General features: G+C 45.5%; 1 protein-coding gene and 1 pseudogene across 3 annotated transcripts; one reads left to right on the top strand and one right to left on the bottom strand.

Annotated features, from left to right (window-relative positions):
- Window positions 1-1,189: 1,189 nt before the first annotated feature.
- On the bottom strand, window positions 1,190-2,560 carry LOC101041035 (cAMP-dependent protein kinase type II-alpha regulatory subunit pseudogene; annotated as a pseudogene).
- A 1,705-nt stretch (window positions 2,561-4,265) lies between these two features.
- On the top strand, window positions 4,266-23,023 carry BNIP1 (BCL2 interacting protein 1). Of its 3 annotated transcripts, XM_074390646.1 has the most exons (9): window positions 4,268-4,368; window positions 6,255-6,347; window positions 10,627-10,677; window positions 10,999-11,074; window positions 12,000-12,001; window positions 13,340-13,431; window positions 17,727-17,828; window positions 18,918-19,036; window positions 22,369-23,023. In XM_074390646.1, the coding sequence occupies exons 1-9, from the start codon at window positions 4,285-4,287 to the stop codon at window positions 22,563-22,565; spliced, it is 816 nt and encodes a 271-aa protein (XP_074246747.1). In that variant the 5' UTR covers window positions 4,268-4,284; the 3' UTR covers window positions 22,566-23,023. The 3 variants fall into 3 exon arrangements, with proteins under 3 accessions (XP_003936189.1, XP_074246747.1, XP_010344947.2); XM_003936140.3 differs by lacking the exons at window positions 10,627-10,677; window positions 10,999-11,074; window positions 12,000-12,001 and having other exon boundaries at window positions 4,266-4,368; XM_010346645.3 differs by lacking the exons at window positions 10,627-10,677; window positions 10,999-11,074; window positions 12,000-12,001; window positions 22,369-23,023 and adding an exon at window positions 19,965-20,332.
- The last annotated feature ends 799 nt before the right edge of the window (window positions 23,024-23,822 follow it).

The following is a 23,822-nucleotide window of genomic DNA, read 5'->3' as shown; positions in this document are numbered from 1 at the left end:
TCAGCCTCCTAAGTAGCTGGGACTACATGCAGGCACCACCACACCTGACAAATTAAAAAAATTTTTTTTTTGTAGAAATAGGGTCTCACTCTGTTGCCCAGGCTGGTCTTAAGCGATCCTCCCACCTCAGCCTCCTAAAGCACTAGGATTATAGGCATGAGCCATTGAGCTTGGCCTGAGAAATAGTTTGTTTTAATTTCAAAAAAATAGCTGCTGCTTCTTTAAGGAGTTTAAAAATTGGCGGGTTCAATGGCAAAGCGACACAAGAACTCTCTGGAGTAGAAGGAAAGAGCTCTCTTTATAGTACAACCTCCTGCCAGCCTACTGCCATTAGCCAGCAGGGCCAACTGCAAACAAATGCTAGGAGTTTCCCAGGAAGGTATTTGGGTCAGACAAAGTGGTAGCAACCCTCCAGATCCTGGCTCCTTATAAATGGATAGGAATTCATTCATGCAAACTGCACAGAGGTTAAACAAAACCTACTGAAAAAAAAATCCCCAACCCAGAAAACCTTTCCTGGCTCTCTACTAACAGTAAAATGTGCTGAGCCCAAATTTTCTGCTCTAACATGGGTCCCACTGACCTATCAGTTTGCTCTGGGGTGCTGATCTGCTGGGTCCTGAGCAGGTCCTGAGATCTGCTGGATCTTTCCCTAAGCATCACTGTGGGTTTGGAGACAGTGGTCAGCAGACAGTACAATGCCACTGGGCCATATATGCCCACCTCATCTGCCACCATTTCCCACTGTAAAACCAAAGGCTGCAACTGTGAACAAATGTGGACTTTCTCAAAGGACAAATGAGGAGACTGAAGGCTACATTTCCTCCTTTCAGAAAGATTAGAGAGTGTCTACACTTATACAACAGGATTCTGTAAAGTTACCCTGTGGTAACTTCCAAAAGCAAGACTAGCAGCAAGAGAGGAAAGCAGCATGTTTACATACAAAGTTTGGACTTTGTATCAGGCACTTAAATTGTTGGAGAGACATGCCGTTCTGAACCAAAGATGTGAGGACTGGGTTGGAGTCATCTTTACAAGTGGTCTCATAATGGGCTTTCAGAAGCAAAGTGGAGGTGTGGGTTGAACCTCTGCCCATCCTTTAGTGCCGACTTTCAAGTTTTCTAAATGCCCATAACCACAGCAACGGTAGCAGTGGTGGCAATGGAAGGAACGGTTCTGTCACGTCTGTTTTCTGTATGTGTTCTGTGGCTGGCCAGAAGGTTTTGGTGTCACACTAAGAAGGCTCTGGGGTGTGGCACACCTACTGCCCGAGGTTGCCCAAATCCATGCTGGAGCCAAACATCTTCACCAGCTGTTCCTCATAGTGTGAGATGTTCCTCTTCATGATGTCCATGCAGGGCCCCAGAAGCCTCTCAAATGCTTGTACATCCATAACTAAGCATTTGACATCTCCAGCTGCATGAGCTGAAGCAGCTCTGGGTTTGTTGGTGACCAGGGCAAGCTCTCCAAAGTGCTGCCCCTTATGGCAACGGGCAATCTCGACCTCCTGGTTTGCACCATCCTTGTTTGATTTAGTCTTGCTTCTAATCAAAATGCTCACTTCACCAGACTCTATGATGTAAAAGCTATCAGCCTTTTCACCCTGAGTGATTATGCGTTCTCCGTCCTTATAGATCTTCTCTCTTATCACATCCACAATCTTCATTCGTTCTGACAACTCCAGTGATTTAAGGAAGGGCACAGATGCAAAAAATGATTCAAACATCTTCCTCTTCTTTGCATTATTTTTCACTATGATTCTTCTAAAAGTCACTCGGTGCAGTCCCCAAAGGGAGCCTTCTGAGGTAGCAACAATGGTAGCAGCTCTCCGGGTGTTGTGCATTAGAGCCAGTTCTCCAAAACTGCCATGGTTGTCATATCGACCAACAGAGCGGGTTTGATTATCTTCTGTTACTAAAATGTCAAAAGTTCCCCGTTCTATGACATAAAAGTTGTCTCCATCATCTCCTTGGTCAATGACATGCTCATCAGCTTTGACTATCCTTTCAAACATGGCATCAAGAAAGCTGTTCCTGATCAAGATTTGTGAAAGGGAGAATATCTTTGCAAGCTTCCTGAAGTCTGCGTCTCTGTTCATCAGTTTTAGGACGGATCACCCTTGGATCTGTATCTGATCTTCCTCATCAGGGTCACAGGTCTCAGCACAGACGGATACTCGTCTATTAAAGGTGCCAGGAACGTCCAAGTCCTCGTCCTCCTCCGACTCGCTGTCCCCGTTGGGGTCGGCGACGTGGTCCGGGCCGGGCTCTGGCGCGGTGTGGCCCGGGCTCCGGCGTGGGGGGGCGCGGGCGTCGCGCAGGCGGGTGAAGTAGTCCACTGCGAATCCCACGAGGTCCGGCGGCTGCTGTCGCAGCACCTCCGCGGTGTAGCCCCGCAGCAGCTCCGTGAGCCCCGGCGGGATCCGGCTGTGGCTCCCGCCGGCGGCGGCCGAGGGGACGGACGGGTCGGGCCCACTGTCTCCGCGCTCACTCACGTCGGCCTTTTGCTCCCCGCCCGCGAGGTCTCTTCGCGCGCGGCCCAGGCTCGGCCTCCCCCGCATCGCGCCGCTCTTTGGCCGGCTCTGCGTTTCCGAGCGGGGCGACCCTCCGCTCCCGCGGCCGGCCTGGCACCGCCGCCGCTGTCACTGGGCAGCCGCTGCCGCCGCGGGGACCGACAGGCAGGCGAGCTGGACGAGCGGGGCGAGCACCCTGGTTGTGATGCACCAGTACGTAAGAATTTTAAAACGCAATGTCCTTTGACCTAGCAACTCCATTTGCTCTGGGCAAGTCGTGATTCTTCTCTGTCCCGTTTGTACCTCTCAGAGTTGTGAGAGTTAAACGAGACACACCTGAAGCACTCAGTACAAAGTTCCTGGCACATAAGAAGTGTTCCCAATATGTTGGCTAGTAGTAGAATAATAGCAGCTAACGGGCATCGAGATCTTACCACATGCCACATGAGCACACCGTGCTTGGTGCTTTTCATGTATTACTTAATCCTCCAACCTGTGAAGGTGCTATTGATTACCACCAGTTAGCCTCTGAGGAGACAGGCGCAGGCATGCAAAGTGTGCTGGGGACAGGATTTGAGCTCGGGCAGATGTGAATCCTGTGATACACTGCCTCTCTGTTAGGTGCAGTGGGGTGATGAGTACCTTACCAGAGGGTGTGGAGAGGGCTGTAGGAACACACAAGCACAGAGCAGCGCTTACAACAAGTGGGGGCCATGTTGATTTTTTGGCGAAAAGATGGCTTTCAGTAGAGGCTGTGACACTCTCAGGATGGGTAATCTTGGGGCAGAGTCGGTTGCTTTCTTTTGTTTTAATCTACTTTCAGCTCATCTCCTGATCTATAATACTAGTGTAGTACAGTTTCGAGGATGGTTGCGAGGATTAAGAGAGATGAACATGCAGGTCCTAGGCATTCAGGTCTTCACAATCTATGCTTGCTGAAGTGACATGAACAAAAGCAGATGGAGGGGGCTCGAGTGAGGAAAAGCATTCTAGGGAAAGGGAACACCACATTCTAAGGCTACACATCCAGAAAGCTTGAGGAATCCGGGAAGGGTGCCTGCAGGATGGGGTGTCTGGTGGCCGGGGTGGCTGATGGCCTTGAGAACCAGCTAAGAAACTTGGATTATTTACTAACAAAAATGAAAGAGTCACCATTTGTTGAGGGTATACAAAAGAGAATCATCTGGAACCGTAGAAAGGCTGCATACAGGGAGGTGACTTGATCAATTTCACGTTTTACAAAGATCCCTCGAATCGTGTTGGAGCGATAGGAGGAACTCTACTGACCTGCCTTGAACTCCATACTTTAAAAAGCATATAACGTTTATCATTTTCTCTTTTACTCCACAACTTATACTCACTGTAGGAAATATTAAAAATATAAGAAAGTTTAAAGAAACAAAAAATTGTTACTTGTACTTTCCAGAGACATCCCAATGGATACTTTTCTTCCCATCTTTGTTTTTTCTATGCAAAAAATACGTAGTTATCAGAATGCCTGGCAGAAGGAAGTTGGGAAGAGATCACTGTGAAGCGTTCTTGATATTCCCTCTTCTACTCCTCTCCATGTTATTAGGGTCATACTAAGAGAGGCTGATTTCCCTCCACGTGTCAGGTAAAGTTTCAACTCTAAGCAGGGAGCCTCGCTTGCCATTTTCGGCGGTCTCTAGGGGGCGCTGCCCCGAGACTGGCCGGGGAAGGAAAGAAGGCGGTGCGAAAACGCGTTTGAACTTGGGCCCTGCCGCTGCCCGTAGCCGGCGCCCGTCCCCAACATGGCGGCTCCCCAAGATGTCCACGTCCGGATCTGTAATCAAGAAATTGTCAAATTTGACCTGGAGGTGAAGGCCCTTATTCAGGTATTGATCCCGAGACCCCTGCCGGGCTCCAGAAGCCCTAACCCAAGCTCTGCTGGTCTATGAGCCTGGCAGTGTCACTCTGGAACTTTCCTCAATTGGTTTCTCAGGTCACTGGCTCCGCCCCATGGCCGGCTACCCCCTGGTCCCCATTTGGTCGTGTCTCCGTGACTGCTGGCCTTGATCCTCCTTTCGAGTGCTGCTGGATCGCCCATTTCCAGAGCGCCCCACCGTTCTCCGCCTCTGATCCGTGCTTCGCGGCTCGGCTTTGCCCCTTCCACTTGCTGCCCTAGTCGCCTCGCCCGTGACCACCTCATAGCATACCTGCCACCCTGCTTGGCCCCGCCTTCCGATATTTGCTTCCCATCACCTAGTAGCGTCCGGGAGGCCGCAAGCCCCGCCCCCTGCCACCTGGCACGGGAGGCACCAAAGTAACGTGGGCGGTCGTTGTGATTTTATGCTTGAGGAAATCGAATGTAGCGCCAAGGCCCAGGTTAGAAGGCAGATCTGGGTCAATGGCAAAACTGGGACCTGGACTGGGAAAGTCAGCCTAGGAAAAACAACTAGAATGTTAATCTGTTTGTATGGAAAGGAAATGAGATGTTTTGCCTTAAGCCATTTAAGGGTAGAGATAAGATAAACGAGTTGATGTAGGCAAGAATTAAGAACGTAGACACGGTTCCATGAGTTTAGCAAAAAGAAACCAAGAGTTTTAAACTTTGGTTTAAAGCAAATAATTTTCAACAAAGTCACTAAACATTAGATGTAGACTCAGAATGAGTTTGTAACAAGGTGTGGCAAAAGTGCAGGAAAGTAGGGCTCCCCAGATAAACCAGATGCAGAATAAACCAAATTCGTAGTTTATCAGACGGTGCAAAGAAGTGTATTTAAATGAGTAAGCCAGAGAAAAATTGAAATTTGATGGAGATATTTAAAACTTAACTGAACTTCACTTCTCTGACATACACATTACAGAACTTCTGGGTCAGTTATAGAAAAATAAACAAGTTTCATACAAATGAAATTGCATTTTCTCTTAATCTAAATTGCTTAAGCACCCTTCTGTACTCTTTCTAACATTTGGGTTTTTGTGATTCCTGATGAGAAAGATTGATTATAGCTGGATGTATTGCACTCTTATTGTGTTCCATGGCTCTGCTAAGTGCTTTACATGCATGTATGATCTATGGTCTGTGAGGTAAGTAGTGTTGAGATGAGGGGGAGAATTTAAACTGAGACAGAGAGAATTTAAATAACTTTTCCAAGTAACTTTACACAACTAGTAAGTTGCTACAGCCAGGATTAGAATCCACATGGTCTGTCTCCAGAGCCTGCTCTGAAACCTGGCACCAGCTGTTGCTGAATCTGTTGCTGAATATTCAGGAACAGATTCTAAATCTGCCCTTAAACATGTCTATATAAACACTCTGACTTATCACTGATGGTTTGTCAAATCATACTGAAGAAGTTAATCTCATCATATGATGCCAGATATTTAAGCATCCTGATCTTCAAGTTGGAAGGATCTCAGGTTCTGAAGTTATAGTATTGCTTTTGCATGTCCATTCGTGTTGGGCATACGAGCTGTTTTAAGCTTTTTCATACTGGCCACATAAGATTTTGTTAAAATTTAGGAACTAAAAATTAGGTAAAAGCAATTGTGTTTCTTTCTAGGCTTTTATAGTAATTCAACATTAATCTAAAGAGGAATGAGAAAAATGTAAATGATAATGTTTTTGCTCATGTTGCAGAGGTAAACAGCAAAGATCAGGATGAATTACAGTCAGTACGTTAATATTAGTTGGTCTAAACCAAGTCTGACTTTATGGATGGTGTCATTTCATTTCACTGCCTTGAGAAAGGCCTCTTATCTGTTCAATTTCTCCTAGGATATCCGTGATTGTTCAGGACCCTTAAGTTCTCTTACTGAACTGAACACTAAAGTAAAAGAGAAATTTCAACAGTTGCATCACAGAATACAGGTGGGTATTCTAAGAACTGAGATGCTGAGTATCTCAGTTCAGCCAATGAGGGGGCTCAGTCCTGGGTATATCCTCTGCTTGAGAGCCGTCCGGGTTCTTCAGATACCAGCTGATGGGAGAAGTAAACACTTAGACAGTGAGGGCGACTCTGTACTAACCTGCTTTCCAGGTAAAAACGAGAAACTTTTGCATGCAGAACACTGCCAGCTGTGTCAACGAGTGGCAGCTTTTTTTTGGGGGGGGGCGAAGTCTTGCTCTGTTGCCCAGGCTAGAGTGCAGTGGCATGAACTCGGCTCACCACAACCTCTGTCTCCCACGTTCAAGTGATTCTCCTGCCTTGGCCTCCCAAGTAGCTGGGACCACAGGTGTGCGCCACCATGCCCAGCTAATTTTTGTATTTTTGGTAGAGATGGGTTTTCAGGTTTTCACTATGTTGGCCAGGCTGGTCTTGAACACCTGATCTAGTGATCCGCCCACCTCAGCCTGGGTTTACAGGCGTGAGCCACTGCACCCAGCTAATTTTTTTTTTTTTTTTTAAGTAGAGATGGAGTCTCACTATGTTGCTTGGGCTGGTCTTACACTCCCAGGCTCGAGCAGTCCTCCAGCTTTGGCCTCTGAAAGGGCTGGAATTACAGGCATGAGCCCAGCCTATTCTGTTTCTTTCAGACAGAATTTGGATCCAGGTTCTAATTGTTTCCAAGTTCAGGATCTAGATTAGAATCAGAAGGTGAAGACCGCAGTTTCATGGGTCTGGGGGCTGCTGAGAAAAAGGCAGGAAACAGGTTATGGACCTGACCATGGAGGGCTCGTATTTTAAAGCCCTCATCTGGGCACCCAAGGATCCTGCATGTAGCTCATGGGTAGAGGGGCCCACAGCGGTCCCTCAAAGTGAATAGGAATGGCCCAGGCCCAGGGCCGGAACTCAGGAGTTGGAAGGATGACTGTGTCTACACATCTAAAACGATGTGTTCATTTGTATCCTGGAATCCTGTGTAGGCTTTCTCCATGAGGACAGGGCCAGGGTTAGCTCCTTGGATTCTAGTTAGCCTCATGAGTAGTCCTACAAACTTGTCATTATTTGGAAAGATTCCTGCCAGCTCCTCTTCATGCCCTTTTACTTGAGACACTAGGCAGTTACGTTAGATTGTTTGTGATTCTTCTTCCTCAGTTTTTCAGATTTGAGATGATTGCATTCTTTTAAGAAACTCTGGATCTCTTGGTTATTCTAAGAGTTGATTACTGTTCTAATGGCTTTCTGGTTTCTTGGTTTCTTCTTCCTTCTTTATTTCCTGAGGGTTTCTAGTAATTTCAATCTGATGTCTCACTTTCTCCATTTTTTAAAACTTATTTTTTATTTTTATTTTTTGTGTTTTTGAGATGGAATCTCATTTTGTAGCCCAGGCTGGAGTGCGGTGGCACAATCTTGGCTCACTGCAACCTCTGCCTCCCAGGTCCGGTTCAAGCAATTCTCCTACCTTGGCCTTCCAAGTAACTGGGATTACAGGCATGAGCCACCATGCTAATTTTTATATTTTTTAATAGAAACAGGGTTTTACCATGTTGGCCAGTTTGGTCTTGAACTCCTCACCCTGTGATCTGCCCACCTCGGCCTCCCAAAATGCTGGGATTACAGGTGTGAGCCACCATGTCTGGCCCACTTTCTCCATTTTTATGCCTGATTTTTCTCCTGGGATTCTTCTCACTGCAGCCACAGGACCTAATGTTGGGTTGGCAGAGAACTAGTACTTATTCTGCCCTAATGGGACCCAGGAGAGTCAGGAGGTACCGGCACGTGAAACATGTTTGCTCCTCTAGACTTTTGGAGGTCTCTTAGAAGTAGTAATTTGAATAGTGGAGATGTTTCCACTGCTGTGCCTTCAGTGAGGGCAAGGTGGGTGTCATGGATCTGCCCATCTGTATTAGTCCGTTTTCATGCTGCTGATAAAGGCATACCTGAGACTGAGAAGAAAAAGAAGTTTAATGGACTTCTGACATGGCTGGGGAGGCCTCACAATCATGGCAGAAGGCCAAGAGGAGCAAGTCATGTCTTACATGGATGGCAGGAGGCAAAGAGAGAGCTTGTGCAGGGAAACTTCTGTTTTTAAAACCATCAGATCTCGTGAGACTCTTTCACTATCATGAGAATAGTGCAGGAAAGACCCACCTCTGTAATTCAATCACCTCCCACTGGGTTCCTCCCTTGACATGTGGGAATTGTGAGAGTTACAATTCAAGATGAGATTTCGCTGGGGACACAGCCAAACCATATCACCATCCCTGGATGGGTCTTGTGGCACCTAGTCTTGTGGTATTGGGGTTTTGTATTAGGCCTTTCTTGCGTTGCTATAAATAAATACCTGAGGCTGGGTAATTAATTTTTTTTTAAACATGGGTTTAATTGGCTCACGGTTCTGCGGGCTGTGTGGGAAGCATCTCAGCTTCTGCTTCTGGAGTGGCTTCAGGAAGCTTCCAGTCATGGCAGAAGGCAAAGAGGGAGCAGGCACTTCACATGATGAAAGCATGAGCAAGAGAGAGAGAGACTGAGTGAGAGGTCACTTATCACCAAGGGGATGGCTTATGCCATCCATGAGGAATCCACCCCCATGATCCAAACACCTCCCACCAGGCCCCACCTCCAACACTGGGGATTACAATTTAACATGAGATTTGAGCAGGGACAAATATTCAAACTATATGACTTGTGCTGTTTTTGGCTAGCACAGTGGCTCATGCCTGTAATCACAGTACTTGGGGAGGCTGAGATGAGTGGATCACCTGAGGTCAGGAGTTTGAGACCAGCCTAGTCAACATGGTGAAACTCCATCTCTACTAAAAATACAAAAATTAATTGAGTGTGGTGGTACGTACTTGTAATCCCAGCTATTTGGGTGGCTGGGGCATGAGAATTGCTTGAACCTGGGAGGTGGAGGTTGCAGTGAGCCAAGATTGCACCACAGCACTCCAGCCTGGGTGACAGAGCCAGATCCTGTCTCAAAAAAAAAAGATGGGCACTTTTCACATAACATGGCCTCCAAAGCCCACCACCAACTCTGTTGTTGCTTAACAGAGGAAGACAGTATTATAAAGCTGGTGGAAAAGCTGGCCAGTCGGACCCCTGAGCAGCAGTATGTCTGTGTCCTGTGTTTTGCCTACCTAAGAGATTTTCAAGGGCAGTTTTGAAAATGTGTGATTTTTGCTATAGGAGTTAACTATAGAATTTTGACAGTGCTGCCATACCTAGCTGACTGCTTTCTGTCTCCATCTCCAGTACTGATTTAATCATGTTAATTTTTTATTTTTGAAAGGATGTTCCTTTTACATATTTTATGTGGGTGTCTGTCTGTATCAACTTTCAGTGAAAAGTCTCAATTACGCCCCAGTTTTGATTTTTGTTTCCCTCTTCCAAACAGGTAACCACTTTTGTTACTTATGTATCATTCTAGAGTTTCTCTACTTAAATATTTAAAATGACAAATCAGTTTTCTTTTTCTTTTTTTTTTTTTTTTGAGATGGAGTCTCTCTGTGTTGCCCAGGCTGGAGTGCAGTGGTGCGATCTTGGCTCACTTCAATCTCTGCCTCCCTGATTCAAGTGATTCCCCTGCCTCAGCCTCCTGCGTAGCTGGGAATACAGGCATACACCACCATGCCTGGCTAATTTTTTGTATTTTTTTTTTTTTTTTAGTAGAGATGGGGTTTCACCATGTTGGCTGGGATGGTCTCGATCTCTTGACCTCATGATTCACCAACCTCAGCCTCCCAAAGTGCTGGGATTACAGGCATGAGCCACTGTGCCTAGCTGACAAATATATTTTATTTCTTCCCTGTTTCTCATCTAAAAGGTAGCATACTAACACACAGTTTTTAAAAACTTGTACTTATATTGGAAATCATTCTATTTTGGTAATTAGAGATTGCCCTTATTTTTCTTTTTTCTTCTTCTTCTTTTTTTTTTTTTTTTGAGACAGAGTGTTGCTCTGTCACCCAGGCTAGAGTGCAGTGACACAATCTCAGCTTGCTGCTGCCTTGACTTCCCATGCTCAAGCGATTTTTCTCCCTCCTTAGTCCCCCAAATAGCTGGTACTACAGGTGCACGCCACCACGCCCAGCTAATTTTTGTGTTTTTTATAGAGACAGGGTTTTGTCATGTTGCTTAAGCTGATCTTGAACTCCTGGACTCAAGCAATCGTCCGCCTCAGCCTCCCAAAGTGCTGGAATTACAAGTGTGAGCCACTGCACCTGCCCTCTCATTCTTTTTTAAATAGCTGTAATTTTGTTTTAGCCAGTTCAGTATCAAAGGGCATTTATTTGGACTGGTTCCACTTTTTTTTTTTTTTTTTGAAGCTAACTTATTTTGGCTGGCCATGGTGGTTTAAGCCTGTAATCCCAACATTTTGGGAGGCTTAGGTGGGCAGATCACCTGAGGTTGGGAATTTGAGACCAGCCTGACGAACATGGAGACACCCTGTCTCTACGAAAAATACAAAATTAGCCAGGTGTGGTAAAACACACCTGTGATCCCAGCTACTCGGGAGGCTGAGGCAGGAAGCATCCCTTGAACCTGGGAGGTGGAGGTTGTGGTCAGCCGAGATCGTGCCACTGCACTCCAGCTTGGGCAACAAGAGCAAAAGTCCCTCTCTCTCACACACACAAAAAGTTGACTTATTCCCCGACAGACTTTTCTTCAACTCAGCCTGACTTCAACTCTCCAGCTACACCTGTTACCTTGAGTATGAGAATTTTCATGTTCTTTTTAAATACCAATGCATTTACATTTACATGTTTATTATGGCACCTAGTAAGGACCTAATGAGCACATGGCCAGTAAATGAATAACACCATCCCAGTTTTAATCTGTATTTCTTAAGTGTTACATACTCTTTGTATACCTAGAAATAAATACAAGATTCCTGTTTGCTTGCCATTGTTAGCTTTTATTTGAATGTCTTTTTTGTGTATTTCCAACAAGATTGTGTGATACTAGAGAATTGGCCTCAGATCCTCAAAATTGGGTGTTCTGCATGTGGGAAATGTTGGGCATTGACTCTGTATAAATATCTGTGTGTTTGTCTTTGTACACATAGCTCTTAAACTGGAATTTGAGAACTACTCTACCCGCCCCCTTTCCTTTCTCCAGAACTATCACTGGTTCTTTTTGACAGAACTTCCAGGCAATCTTTCATGAGTAAATTGTACATTTCTCCCTTTTCATTCCTCCCTTTTCCCCATGCATTCATTCTTCCATTCAGTGATTCAATGCCCAGTATGTGCCAGGCACAAGGACTATATGGAGTGTATAATGCCAGATACAGCTCTCCTTATTTATAGAATTTATATTCTAGTAGGGAATACAGATTTTAAACAAATAATTATGAAAATAATTGATGACGTTTGTAAAAGTTTTCCAGTCACAGTTGATTATTTCTTTTATTCTCTACATCAGCAATATTTGGGGGCATAAATTGAAAGTCATCCCTGAGCTATTGAAATGGTGGATACACATACTTGTTCCAAACCAGCATGTGCAAATTAATACGTAAATAAGTAAATAAGTAACTTAGTGTATAAATGAGCAAATACAGTGATGTTTCAGATCAATGGCTTGATTGAAGCTAGAACCTGTTTTAATCTGTAAACCAAAAAATGTGACTTGAGGTGTAATGCTATCTTTAATTATAGTCTCTCTGATGGTTCCATTACCTAAAGTTCTTGGGGTTTAATACTTCTGGGTATATCTGCTGACCCTCACTCTTGGTGGGTTATTTCCTTGGTGTTTGGTTATTTTGGACTGTGAGCACTCATCTTCAGCAGACTTTATCTGAGGGACCTTGTGCAGCTGGGTTGAGGTGAAGTCTCTACAGAGGTTTTTGCATTAGCTTTCTGCCAGGTCTCCTGGGATGATCCCGTTTGGAAACACTTTTTATGTAAATTTCTCCTCATGGAGTTTCACAAATCACTCAGGGAAAATAAACTGAACCCTAGATCAGTGGGAGGAGCAGCTCCCTGGTCAGAGAATATATATATATATTTTTTTCTGAGACGGTCTCGCCCTGTCGTCCAGGCTGGGTGATATGATCTCAGCTCACTGCAACCTCCGCCTACCTGGGCTCAAGCGATTATCCTGCCTCAGCCTTCTGAGTAGCTGGGACTATAGGTGTACGCCACCATATCCTGCTATTTTTGTATTTTTAGTAGAGACGGGGTTTCATCATGTTGGTCAGGCTGGTCTTGATCTCTTGACCTCATGATTCGCCCACCTTGGCCTCCCAAAATGTTAGGATTAATGTTAGGATTACAGGCATGAGCTACCTCACGCGGCCGGGAGATTTTTTTTTTTAACCCCTCTATTTGGAATGCATAGCAGAAAAGTCAGGCATCCATGTGTTCACTATGTGCTGGTGGATGGACATTTTTCTAGACCATTTTCCTGTGTCTGTAACCTTTTTCGGGTCTTGGATTTGTGGTGATCTCAGTTCAACTTCCCCGCCTCAGCCTTAGATGGCCCAAGACTTCATTTTTCTGTCCCTACATGAGCTCTCAAACCTGCAAGTGCTCAAACTGCTTATTACTGATCTTTAATGATATAGGCACAGAAATTGTGAGTATCTGGAAATGAACAGCAGTTTGATATTCCATGATATCTAAGTGTGGGATCATTGTGCTCGTATTTCGTCATTGTTTTTCTTTTCCTTTCGGGCCAGCCCTAGATGACAGGAGTAGCAGCTCTGATGTCAGGGCAGCCATACGTCAGTCCCAGGCTGGCTGTTCCAGCTCTTGTTCCCTTCTCACTTTTGGGCCCTAGGGATCTTCCTTACTTTCATGCAGACTTAGCTATATATTTAAAAGAATGTGTGTTATCTATTACTTAGCATTCCTAAGTGTTGTTTTAAAGAGGTGCTTCAAGTGCTATTATGCCCTTGGCAGAAATAGAGATGCTCTTCTGTTTTCATGTTGACTTTTGAAATCATTTTAACATGGATTATTTTTCCTCAAAGGACTTGGAACAGTCAGCTAAAGAGCAAGACAAAGAGTCAGAGAAACAACTTCTACTCCAGGAAGTGGAGAATCACAAAAAGCAGATGCTCAGGTAGGCAGGGCCTGCTCCCGCCAGTGGCCTCTGCTGGCTCACTTGTTCCCTATGAGCCTTGCACGTGTGTTTGCCTGATTAATCTGGTTTAATGCTGACTTAATTGTGTCTTTTTTTTTTTTTTTTTTTTTTTTGAGATAGGGTCTTGCACTATTACCCAGGCTGGAGTGCAGTGGCGTGATCTCTGCTCACTGCCACCTCTGCCTCCTGGGTTCAAGCAATTCTTCTACCTCAGCCTCCTGAGTAGCTGGGATTACAGATGTGTGCCACCACACCTGGAGTTTCTCTGTGTTGGCCAGGCTGATCTCTTAACTCCTGGCCTCATGTGATTCACCCACCTTGGCCTCCCAAGGTGCTGGGATAACAGGCGTGAGCCACCATGCTCAGCCAATTGTCAGTTACATACAGGTGGAATGTTCTCTCCCAATCAATAATTCTCATTGTTGATTGGGAGAGAACATTCCACCAATACGGGCGAGTGGGGAAGGGATAAATAGGGCCCATCTGAGCAGGTGGAGCTGTGCATAGTTTACAAAAGCATATTTAACATTATGCTGTGTTGTATATTTTTAAGCAAAAAATATGACTGCTTTTATAATGTAGGGTCATTTTTTATCTAAAGATAATTGGCAACAGAAAAAATCTACAAAAAGAAGACCTACTTAAGGTGGACCAAAATTTAGAAGGTTTTGAGTGGGGTGATATCTAAGAAAAAAATGCAACAAAAACCGTAAGTTAAACAAAATTGAAGTCAAAAAATAAAACCGAAATTGAGGTTATAATTGCAGGTGTGTGTTAATCCTTGATTATATAATTATAGCTATGTGCTATTTCTTGTTATTGAATGGGGAGAGGTTTAACTTTTCCAATGAAATTGTCAGACATGAAACAGTACCTTTCCCTTCACATTTGACTTTTGTACCAATCATAAAGAGGATTTTTCCAAACATATTTGAGGTATTCAGATCATTCTCCCTCTTTCTTAAAAATTTATTTTTGGCCGGGTGTGGTGGCTCATGCCTGTAATCTCAGCACTTTGGGAGGCCGAGGTGGGTGGATCAGCTGAGGTCAGGAGTTCGAGACCAGCCTGACCAACAAGGTAAAATGCTGTCTCTACTAAAAATACAAAAATTGGCTGGGTCTGGTGGTGGGCACCTGTAATCCCAACTACTTGAGAGGCTGAGGTGGGAGAATGACTTGAACTTGGGAGGTGGAGGTTGCAGGGAGCCGAGAGTGCACCCCTGCACTGCAGCCTGGGCAACAGAGTGAGACTCCATCTTAAAAAAATAGATTTTTTTTATTTTTTAAAAATTAAAAAAATTTGGCGGGTTGTGGTGGCTCACGCCTGTAATCCCAGCACTTTGGGAGGCTGAGGTGGGCAGATCACAAGGTCAGGAGTTTGAGACTATCCTGGCTAACACAGTAAAACCCTATCTCTATTAGAAACTACAAAAATGAGCTGGGCATGGTGGCGGGCGCCTGTAATCCCAGATACTATGGAGACTGAGGCAGGAGAATCGCTTGAACCTGGGAGGCAGAGGCTGCCACAGTGAGCTGAGATTGCACCATTGCACTCCAGCCTGGCAACAGAGTGAGACTCTGTCTCCAAAAAAAATTAAAAATTTTAGAAATGAGGTCCCACTCTGTTGCCCAGTCTGGACAGTCATAGCTTAATGCAGCCTTGAACTCCTGGATTCACGTGATTTGCTCACCTCAGCTTCCAAAGTAGTTGGCATGCTCCACTGTGCCTGGCTAGATCATTCTCTTTTGAAGCTCCTGCTAAGTCATCATTCCCATGGGTTTTCTCTTTATCTCTTGTTCAGGGTTCTGCTTCTGCCAGATCTGTATTTGCGGCTTTGCTTCTGATTTGAGCAATTTGCCAGCATCATCTTCCTTGAAAGCAGCTGCGTATGTAACAGTCAGCTGTCAGGAAGACACTAACCGGCAAAAACACAAGCATAGGGAGGCCCGTGTAAGCAGGGAGGGCTGTATGAGTGGCAGGCAGTGATCCAGGGCTTGGCTCTTTTGCGATTACTTTATGTGATGATGGCTTTGGCTTTCCTGAGCCACCAAGCCTACTCAGATTATAAACACTGAGTACAGAGGAGCCCTTGTATAAAGTATAGTAAGTTATGCCAGACACACTCAGCTTAGCATGGGTTTAAAGCAGGGAATGGCCATCCACGATGTGGCGTTACAGACCAGAGCAGAGAAAGCAGTCAATTTATACTTTGGGGCCAGGTGCAGTAGGTCACACCTGTAATCCCAGCACTTTGGGGGCTGAAACAGGAGGACTGCTTGAGCCCAGGAGCTTAAGACCAGCCTGAGCAACAAAGCAAGACCCCATCTATTTCAAAAAAAGAAAAATTAGCTCTGGGAGTGGTAGTGTGTGCCTGTAGTCTCAACTACTTGGGAGGCCAAGGCAGGAGGGCAGTGGGCTTGGTTGAGGCTGCAGTGAGCCGTGATCATGCTACTGTACTTTAGCGTAGGAGACAGAGTGAGACCCTGTCTCAAAAAAAACACAAAAAACAAAAAACAAAACTTTGGCGGTTGAAACAGTAGTTGTGCTTGCTTGGGTCATCATGCTTGTCACATAATACAGCGAGTATCTGTTTGCTTGTCTTTTTCTTAAATGAGTGAATGAATGTGGCCTTTGAGGAGAAGTATGGCCTCTCAGTCATCTCTGAATCCCAGGCCCTGCAGAACTCTGGAGAACTCCCTTGCAAACTGTTTCAGGATGTAATGGAGTCTTTCAAAGTGGCAGGTGTGAAATGGCAGAGCGGGTGCTCATTAAGACCTTCAGCATAAAGGTGCTATTAGAAAACCACCCTGTCAGTTGTCAGTTCATGTACTCTGTGTTTTGATTTTTTAGTATTTCCAGGGATTCGCACAATTGGTTTGAGCTGGCTACGTTAAGAATTCTGAAGTATGAGTTTGATTCTTAGAGGGACTCAGCTTTTTTGTAGTCTATTGACAACTGTCACATTTCTTTTTTTTTTTCTTTGAGACGGATTCTGACTCTTGTTGCCCTGGCTGGAGTGCAGTAGTGCAATCCTGGCTCACTGCAACCTCCGCCTTCCGGGTTCAAGCGATTCTCCTGCCTCAGACTCCTGAGTAGCTGGGATTATAGGCAGCCACCACCATGCCCGGCTAAGTTTTGTATTTTTAGTAGAGATAGGGTTTTACCATGTTGACCAGCCTGGTCTAGAACTCCTGACTTCAGGTGATCCACCTGCCTTGGCCTCCCAAAGTGCTGGGATTACAGCTGTAAGCCACCACACCCATCTGTCACATTTCTAACCCCAGAAAGCTGTTCACCAAATTTGTGTTATCACCCACTAGGGAGCGCAGATGAAGAATGTAGATCAGCCATAGCAATCAGGGCTCTGCTTATCTACCATGTTTGTGTCATTCATGTCTGTAGTATGGAAGGAACAATAAACCTTGAAGAAATATTTTGAAAGATTGGCTTTTTGTGATTTTTTTTTTTTTAATCTTGAGACAACGTCTTACTCTGTCACCTGCGCTGGAATGTAGTGGTACCATCATGTCTCACTGCAACCTCCACTTCCCAGGCTCAGGTGATCTTTTCTCCTCTGCCTCTTATGTAGCTGGGACTATAGGCCTGTGCCACCACCATGCCTGGCTAATTTTTGTATTTTTAGTAGAGACGGGGTTTCTCCATGTTGCTCAGGGTGGTCTTGAACTCATGGGCTCAAGCGATCCACCCACCTCAGCCTCCCAAAGTGCGTTAATTATGGGCGTGAGCCACTGTGCCTGGCCATGAGTTTTTATTTTCTACAATATATATGAACTCAGCGGCTGAAGGGCCAGAAATGGTTGTTCAAGGTACTGGAGATGAGTAAGTCATGGTTTTCAAGGGATGGTACGAACGAATACACAGGCTATAGCTGTACAGCCTTAGAAGCAACTGGGCAAAAGAGGGACCTATGTGCCCAGTTGGAGAGTTGGTATGCCTCCCTGAAGTCCAGCCACTGTGGAGCTGTGCACAGAGGAGTACCATGTTCACAGCCCCTTGGGATGACAGATGCAGCGGGACAGCTATAGAGCCTCCCTGTGGTGGCCTCCAGGGTCTGGTTGAGGGTTATCAGGACCTGAACAAGAACAGGTGCTGGGGACCAGGAGGAGGAAATGGCAGGAAGTAGGATGGGCTCTGAAGGCCATGCCTGGATGGCCTTTCCCCACACTCCTTTGTTGGTGGGAACTGCTGTGAACTGAATTGACTTACGGCCTGGTGGAGTAGACACACTCACATGTGAACCTTCTCATTCCAGCAATCAGACGTCATGGAGGAAAGCTAATCTTACCTGCAAAATTGCAATCGACAATCTAGAGAAAGCAGAACTTCTTCAGGGGGGAGATCTCTTAAGGCAAAGGTACCTGTTCTTTTGTTTTTCTGGGCTCTCATAATAAAATAGGTAACAACTAGCAAGGTGTCAAATCCATTGTAGGGAATCCCTTCTTGTTTTCAGCTTGGTGTTTAATTTTATTATATAAGTAATGTTTTAAAGGTTGAAAGAAATGCATACTTATTTGTAGTAAATTGGTAAAATAAAGTATGAATTACAGAATGAAAATATCGAAGAGACAAAGTCTCGCTCTGTGGCCCAGGCTGGAGTGTAGTGGCTCATCTTGGCTCACCGCAACCTAACCTCCACCTTCTAGGTTCAAGTGATTCTCCTGCCTCAGTTTCCCTAGTAGCTGAGATTACAGGGTTGTGCCACTGCACCGGCTAATTTTTTGTATTTTTATTAGAGATGGGGTTTTACCATGTTGGCCAGGCTGGTCTTGAACTCCTGACCTCAGGTGATCCTCCCGCCTCAGCCTCCCGAAGTGCTAGGATTATAGGCATGAGCCACCGGACCCAGCTGAAAATATGGAATCTTATTACTCATGAGCATTTTGGTATATTCTCTTCTCTCATTTTTTCTTCTACATTTCTTACAAAGTCACAATTGTACCATACATAAAATTTTATATTCTGCTGTTTCAGCACAAAACTTGCTCATTAAAAAAACAAAAGAAAATTTTTAAAGCCTAATTCTAACAGTACATAGTACGTAGATTGTATGTTAATACTATCCCCTATGTGTGTTTGCATTCCTAGTGTTTTGGTGTTGTAAGTAATACACCAGAGCATGTCTTAGAACATAAGGCTTTATCTGCATTTTGGATGTTTCCTGTGGAGGGATTTTCAGGGGTGAGATGATTGACTCAAAGGAATGAACATTTCTAAGGCTCCTACATTGGCAGATTGCTTTACAGAAGGCAGCACCGGTTTCTGTTCCTACTAGCAGTCCATAGGGGTGTGGGTCTCAGCATACCCTTGCTAGCACTGAATGTGATCACTTAAAATATATATACTAATTGGGTAGGCAAAAAGTGAGATTTCATTTGGATATGGGGCCTTCTTGAAGGGAGACTTTTGTTGCCATTCTTCCTCTTTCTCTTCCTTTGAACTTTAGGAAAACTACCAAAGAGAGCCTGGCCCAGACATCCAGTGCCATCACTGAGAGCCTCATGGGGATCAGCAGGATGATGGCCCAGCAGGTCCAGCAGAGCGAGGAGGCCATGCAGTCTCTAGGTAAAGCTGAGCCCGGAGTAGGAAGCTTCTCCCAGAGATGCTGCTCTAGTGCCCTTGCCCTGGCACCTCCACCCTGGGCTCCTCCACCACGGCCCACACGAAGTTCACTGACTTGGGGGGCTTCTTCCTCCTGAGATGACTTGACACCTTGGTCTTATCCATAGTGGGGATATGCTGCTCTTATTTCTCTTTACTAGAAGACCCCACACCCCCATCAGTGTTTCCCCAGGGCGGGCATTCCCAGGGGCTCAAGTGAAAAGCAGAGGTCCCCAGGCCCTTTCCTAGAGAAGGCGTTGGCAGAGCTGGGTAAGGGGCCTGGGAATCTCATTTTCAGCAAGGGCTCTGGGTACCCATATGGCCAGGTAAATTTGGGAATCGTTGCTCCACGGGATGTTTGGTGAATTGGCTGATGGTAAGACTGCTAGGACCTTAGTTTACAATTATACTCCCCAACGTTATTTTTCCTATGAGTTCTTTTTAAAAGATGAGAGTCAGAGGCTGCAGGAGAGACTGCTTGAGACCCTCTGGTTCCCTCCAATAGTTTTCCCAGAGTGTCTCCTCTGTGACACAGAAAAGCACCAGCCCTCTCCAGGGTCCTTCAGTATGAGACAACAGAAAAAGAGGGTTTACTCTTTGAAACACTTCTGGAACATTGCACACATGGACAAAAGTAGAAAGCATGGTATCCTGAATCCCCTGAGCCCTGAGTCCTGAGCCCATTACCCCAGCCAGACTCCTTTCAATTCTGCCCTCAGCCCATCCCCTATCTGGATTATTTTGAAGCAAATCCCAGACATTGTCCATAAATATCTCAGTACATCTCTCTAGAAGATAGGAGACTCTGGGGAAAAAGCAGAAACAACCCCAGAACCACAATACCATTATCACCTCTAGAAATTATCTTTAATTTTGAACCACTCGTTTTCAGTGCAGCAAACAGGCAGAAGCAAAAGGAAAGCAAGCAGGCGATCCCATGGTCACTCTCTGTTTACAACTTACCTGAACATTTCAGCTCAGAACCAGCCAGCGGCCTTCTCTCAGTGTGTCCTGTGGGTGAGGCATTGGAGAGCGAGGGAGCAGAGAGACAACTCAGCCTCTGAGTCCAGGGCGTTTATGCTCTGGTGTGGTGAGAGGATGCCCGCCCTGCTAACAGTGGGAAGGAGACACATATGCTGGTGGTTTCTGGGGTGTTGAGAGGGTCCAGTGTTCTTGGGGCCCATTTTGTGGAAGTGATAGCTATTGAAAAAAAGAGAAGAATACAACGACTGAAAAAAAGAGAAGAATACAGAAGAATAACCCCCTCCTTATGCCTCATAAATTCAGCTTGATTTAAAAAGCCTATTAGGACCATAATTTTGAAACAGAAATCTTATTAGGAGTATGGCGTTTGGACTTCGCAGCACAGTTGTAGGAGTAGGGGAGGTGGGGTGAGGGTGAACAGGATTTCAGAGGTTGGTGGTTCTTGGTTATGGGTGGTAGACACATGACATTTCATGGTACTATGCTGTCTGCTTTGTGATGGTTCAAAATTCTCCATAATAGTAAAGTTTATGAAAAAAGACCTGTGAGGTTTTTACTTAGCACGTTCTTAGGGTTTTGACATGGCAGCAGGCAGGCGTGGAGAAAGAGAGTGGAGAGGGATTCCTGTTCTGTGCGCGTTTGTTTTTCTCCTTTTATCCGTCACTTTCAAAAAGGTGCTGTGTTTCCTCTGATAATGTATCTTATTTACTTAGTAGCTTTTAATTTGTGAAAAGGTAACACATACAACATAGAGAAGGATAAAAAGCTCGAGCCCAGCACTGCCAGTAGAAACGTAACAGGAGCCACGTATGTTAACTTTAAATTTCCTAGTAGGCACATTTTAAAAAGTAAAAAGAAACGTAAGAAATTAATTTTAATAAGAGTTTATTTAGCTCAATATGTAAACTATTACAGTTTCAGTGTACAACTAATATTACCAATTATTGAGATATTTTAGCTTCCTTTTTTCATATTAAGTCTTTGAAACATTGTGTGGATTTGGCCAGGCAAGGTGGCTCATGCCTGAAATCCCAGCACTTTGGGAGGCTGAGGTGGGTGGATCACTTGAGGTCAGGAGTTTGAGACCAGCCTGGCCAACATGGTGAAAACCCTGTCTGTACTAAAAAATCCAAAAAAAAAAAGTCAGGCATGGTGGCACGTGCCTGTAATCCCTACTCAGGAGGCTGAGGCAGGAGAATCATTTGAACCCAGGAGGTGGAGGCTGCGATGAGCCAAGATCACGCCACTGCACTACACCCTAGGTGACAGAGGGAGATTCTGTCTCAAAACCAGAAACATTGTGTGGATTTGACTGTCACTGATATATCCATTTGCATTTGTCATGTTTTATATGCACAACAGCCTCACATGTCTAGGGGCTGCCATATTGGCCAGCACAGTTCTGGACAGTACAAGAGGGACACAAAAGCTGACCCCACCTGCCAGCACTCTGGTCCACTTCCCAGAGGCAACCACTGTTACCAGTGTCTTTTAAAAAAATATCTTGTGATCCTCCAAGCTTCTGTAACTTAAGAAAATGAAATACTATTTATCTCCCTGTTTCTTACCTAAATGGATACACTTCACAGGCTTTCCCTTTTCACTGAATGTATTTTATTCGACAGCTGTTCTCACTATGTTTTAAGGAAGAACCTCGCCAGGTACACCTTCTACCCTCAACATCAGGCCCAAATACCCATGCTCAGAAATACATCTGACTCTAGACACAACAATCCCTTAAGGGATATGGGCCTCTTCTTAGGTGTCACCTTGTTAAAGCTACAGCCAGTGTCCCTGGCCTGAGGGACTGGTATGTGTGAGGGCTTGTGGCAGAGCCCAGTGCACCCGTGCCCTTTTGAGATCCTGCAAAGAGCCGGTCTGGTCAGCACATGTCCTGGAGGGCACATCTCAGGTGGAAGGTTCTGGTGTCTTCAGCTGTTGCCCCAACACAGAGCTCACAGTGCCCGCCCACGATCCCTGGGTTGGTTTTGTGGCTGGTGGTTCTGAGCAGCGTGTGTCTTGGTTCAGAGAGCTGAACGGGTGGCCGGGTAAGCAAGCCTCTTCTGCCCTTCTCCCTAGTGACGTTCATGTTCGGGACCCCCAAACAAACCGCCTCACTCTCTAGAGCTGATGGGACCTGAGGATGAGCCTTTCCTTGTCGGCATCTTGACTGGTCTCCACATGCTTTGATTCCAGCTCAGAGGAACTCACTTGAGAATGCCTGTTTTTATCAGCACCCCAGCCAGCAGACTGAGGTCTTTGGATCTCAAGCTGCAGTCTCTGAGTGGGACCCCCTTCCTCTTTTGTTCCAGTCACTTCTTCACGAACGATCCTGGATGCAAATGAAGAATTTAAGTCCATGTCGGGGACCATCCAGCTGGGTCGGAAGCTTATCACAAAATACAATCGCCGGGAGCTGACAGACAAACTTCTCATCTTCCTTGCTCTGGCCCTGTTTCTTGCTACGGTCCTCTATATCGTGAAAAAGCGACTGTTTCCGTTTTTGTGAGACCCCAAAGGTGCCAGTTCTGGCCTTTCAACTCCTGTATCAGGATCTGTCCTGGTTCCTGAGCTCTAGGCTGCCAAGCTGAGCCACACACCCCTCTGTCTGCGCCAGTTGCCTGCAGATTGGATGGAACACAGTGCCCCACTTTTCTGCAAGTGGCTGGCTTGTAAAGGGTGAACAGAGCCTTGGGAGGCAGGCCTGTGACTGGGATGCCGCCTTGGGGACATAGGAACTGCCTCCCTCCCGCATTGTGCACTATGGGGGGCCACCGCTTGGAGCACTTAAAGTCCAGCCTCCAGGACCTGATGCCCCTCCTGTCTCCCTCTCCCACTGTACCCTTAAATGCTAGATCTGGTGGAGGGAAGAGAGAAGAGGTAGGGAGAAATGTGATGAAAACTCCTGGTCATTCCTTGAATAAACTTGACTTTATTTAATAGAATAAAATGTATTTGATTTTATAAGATGGCGCTCTGGGAATGTGTGTTCCTCTTTTCCGTTTTTTTTTTTTTTGAGCTGGAGCTTTGCTCTGTCACCGAGGCAGGAATGCAGTGGTGTGATACTGGCTCACGGTAGCCTCCACTTCCTGGGTTCAAGAGATTCTCTTGTCTCAACCTCAAGTCGCTGGGATTACAGGCGTGCACCACCACACCTGGCTAATTTTTTGTATTTTTTTTAGTAGAGACAGAATTTCTCCATGTTGGCCAGGCTGGTCTTGGAACACCCAACCTCAGGTCATCCACCCGCCTCTGCCTCCTAAAGTGCTGAGATTATAGCCACTATGCCCAGCCCTCTTTTTTGATGTCCAGATTTTTAGGACATGAACTTAGATTGATTGATTTATTCATTCATTCAACAAAGAATTATTTTCTTTCTGTTCCCAACCAATAACAAGGAACTATTAAACAGCTGCCATGCACAGGGTGTTTTAGACATTGCTGAACATTGCAAATACATTGGTAAACCAGACAAGGTTCCTCCCTCAAGGAGGAACAGAAGGAAGCATGGAAATAAAATCTCACAGACTGTCAGGAAGGAAGGTCCAACAGCCTCTGTTCAACCAGGTGTGGTGGGGATGCCTCTAATCCTAGCATTTTGGGAGGCTGAGGTAGGATGATCACTTGAGCCCAGGAGTTCGAGAACAGCTGGGCAACATAGCAAGACTCCATCTGTGTTTTTAAAAAAACAGAAATGGAACAGAAAACAGCCCATGTTGGAAGTGGCTCATACCAACATCTGAAGAGGATGAACGATGCCTTTCTC

Source organism: Saimiri boliviensis, chromosome 20 (genome assembly GCF_048565385.1).
Source record: "Saimiri boliviensis isolate mSaiBol1 chromosome 20, mSaiBol1.pri, whole genome shotgun sequence".
Classification (NCBI taxonomy): domain Eukaryota; kingdom Metazoa; phylum Chordata; class Mammalia; order Primates; family Cebidae; genus Saimiri; species Saimiri boliviensis.
Note: the sequence above shows the minus strand (reverse complement) of the source record. Positions and strands in the feature narration are given on the sequence as shown.

Coding starts and splice junctions, on each gene's coding strand:
- BNIP1 (XM_074390646.1), top strand. CDS start 4,285: ATGGCGGCTCCCCAAGATGTCCACGTCCGGATCTGTAATCAAGAAATT. Junction 6,348..10,626: donor AGTTGCATCACAGAATACAG/GTGGGTATTCTA, acceptor ATTTTGTTTTAG/CCAGTTCAGTATCAAAGGGC. Junction 17,829..18,917: donor GGAGATCTCTTAAGGCAAAG/GTACCTGTTCTT, acceptor TTTGAACTTTAG/GAAAACTACCAAAGAGAGCC.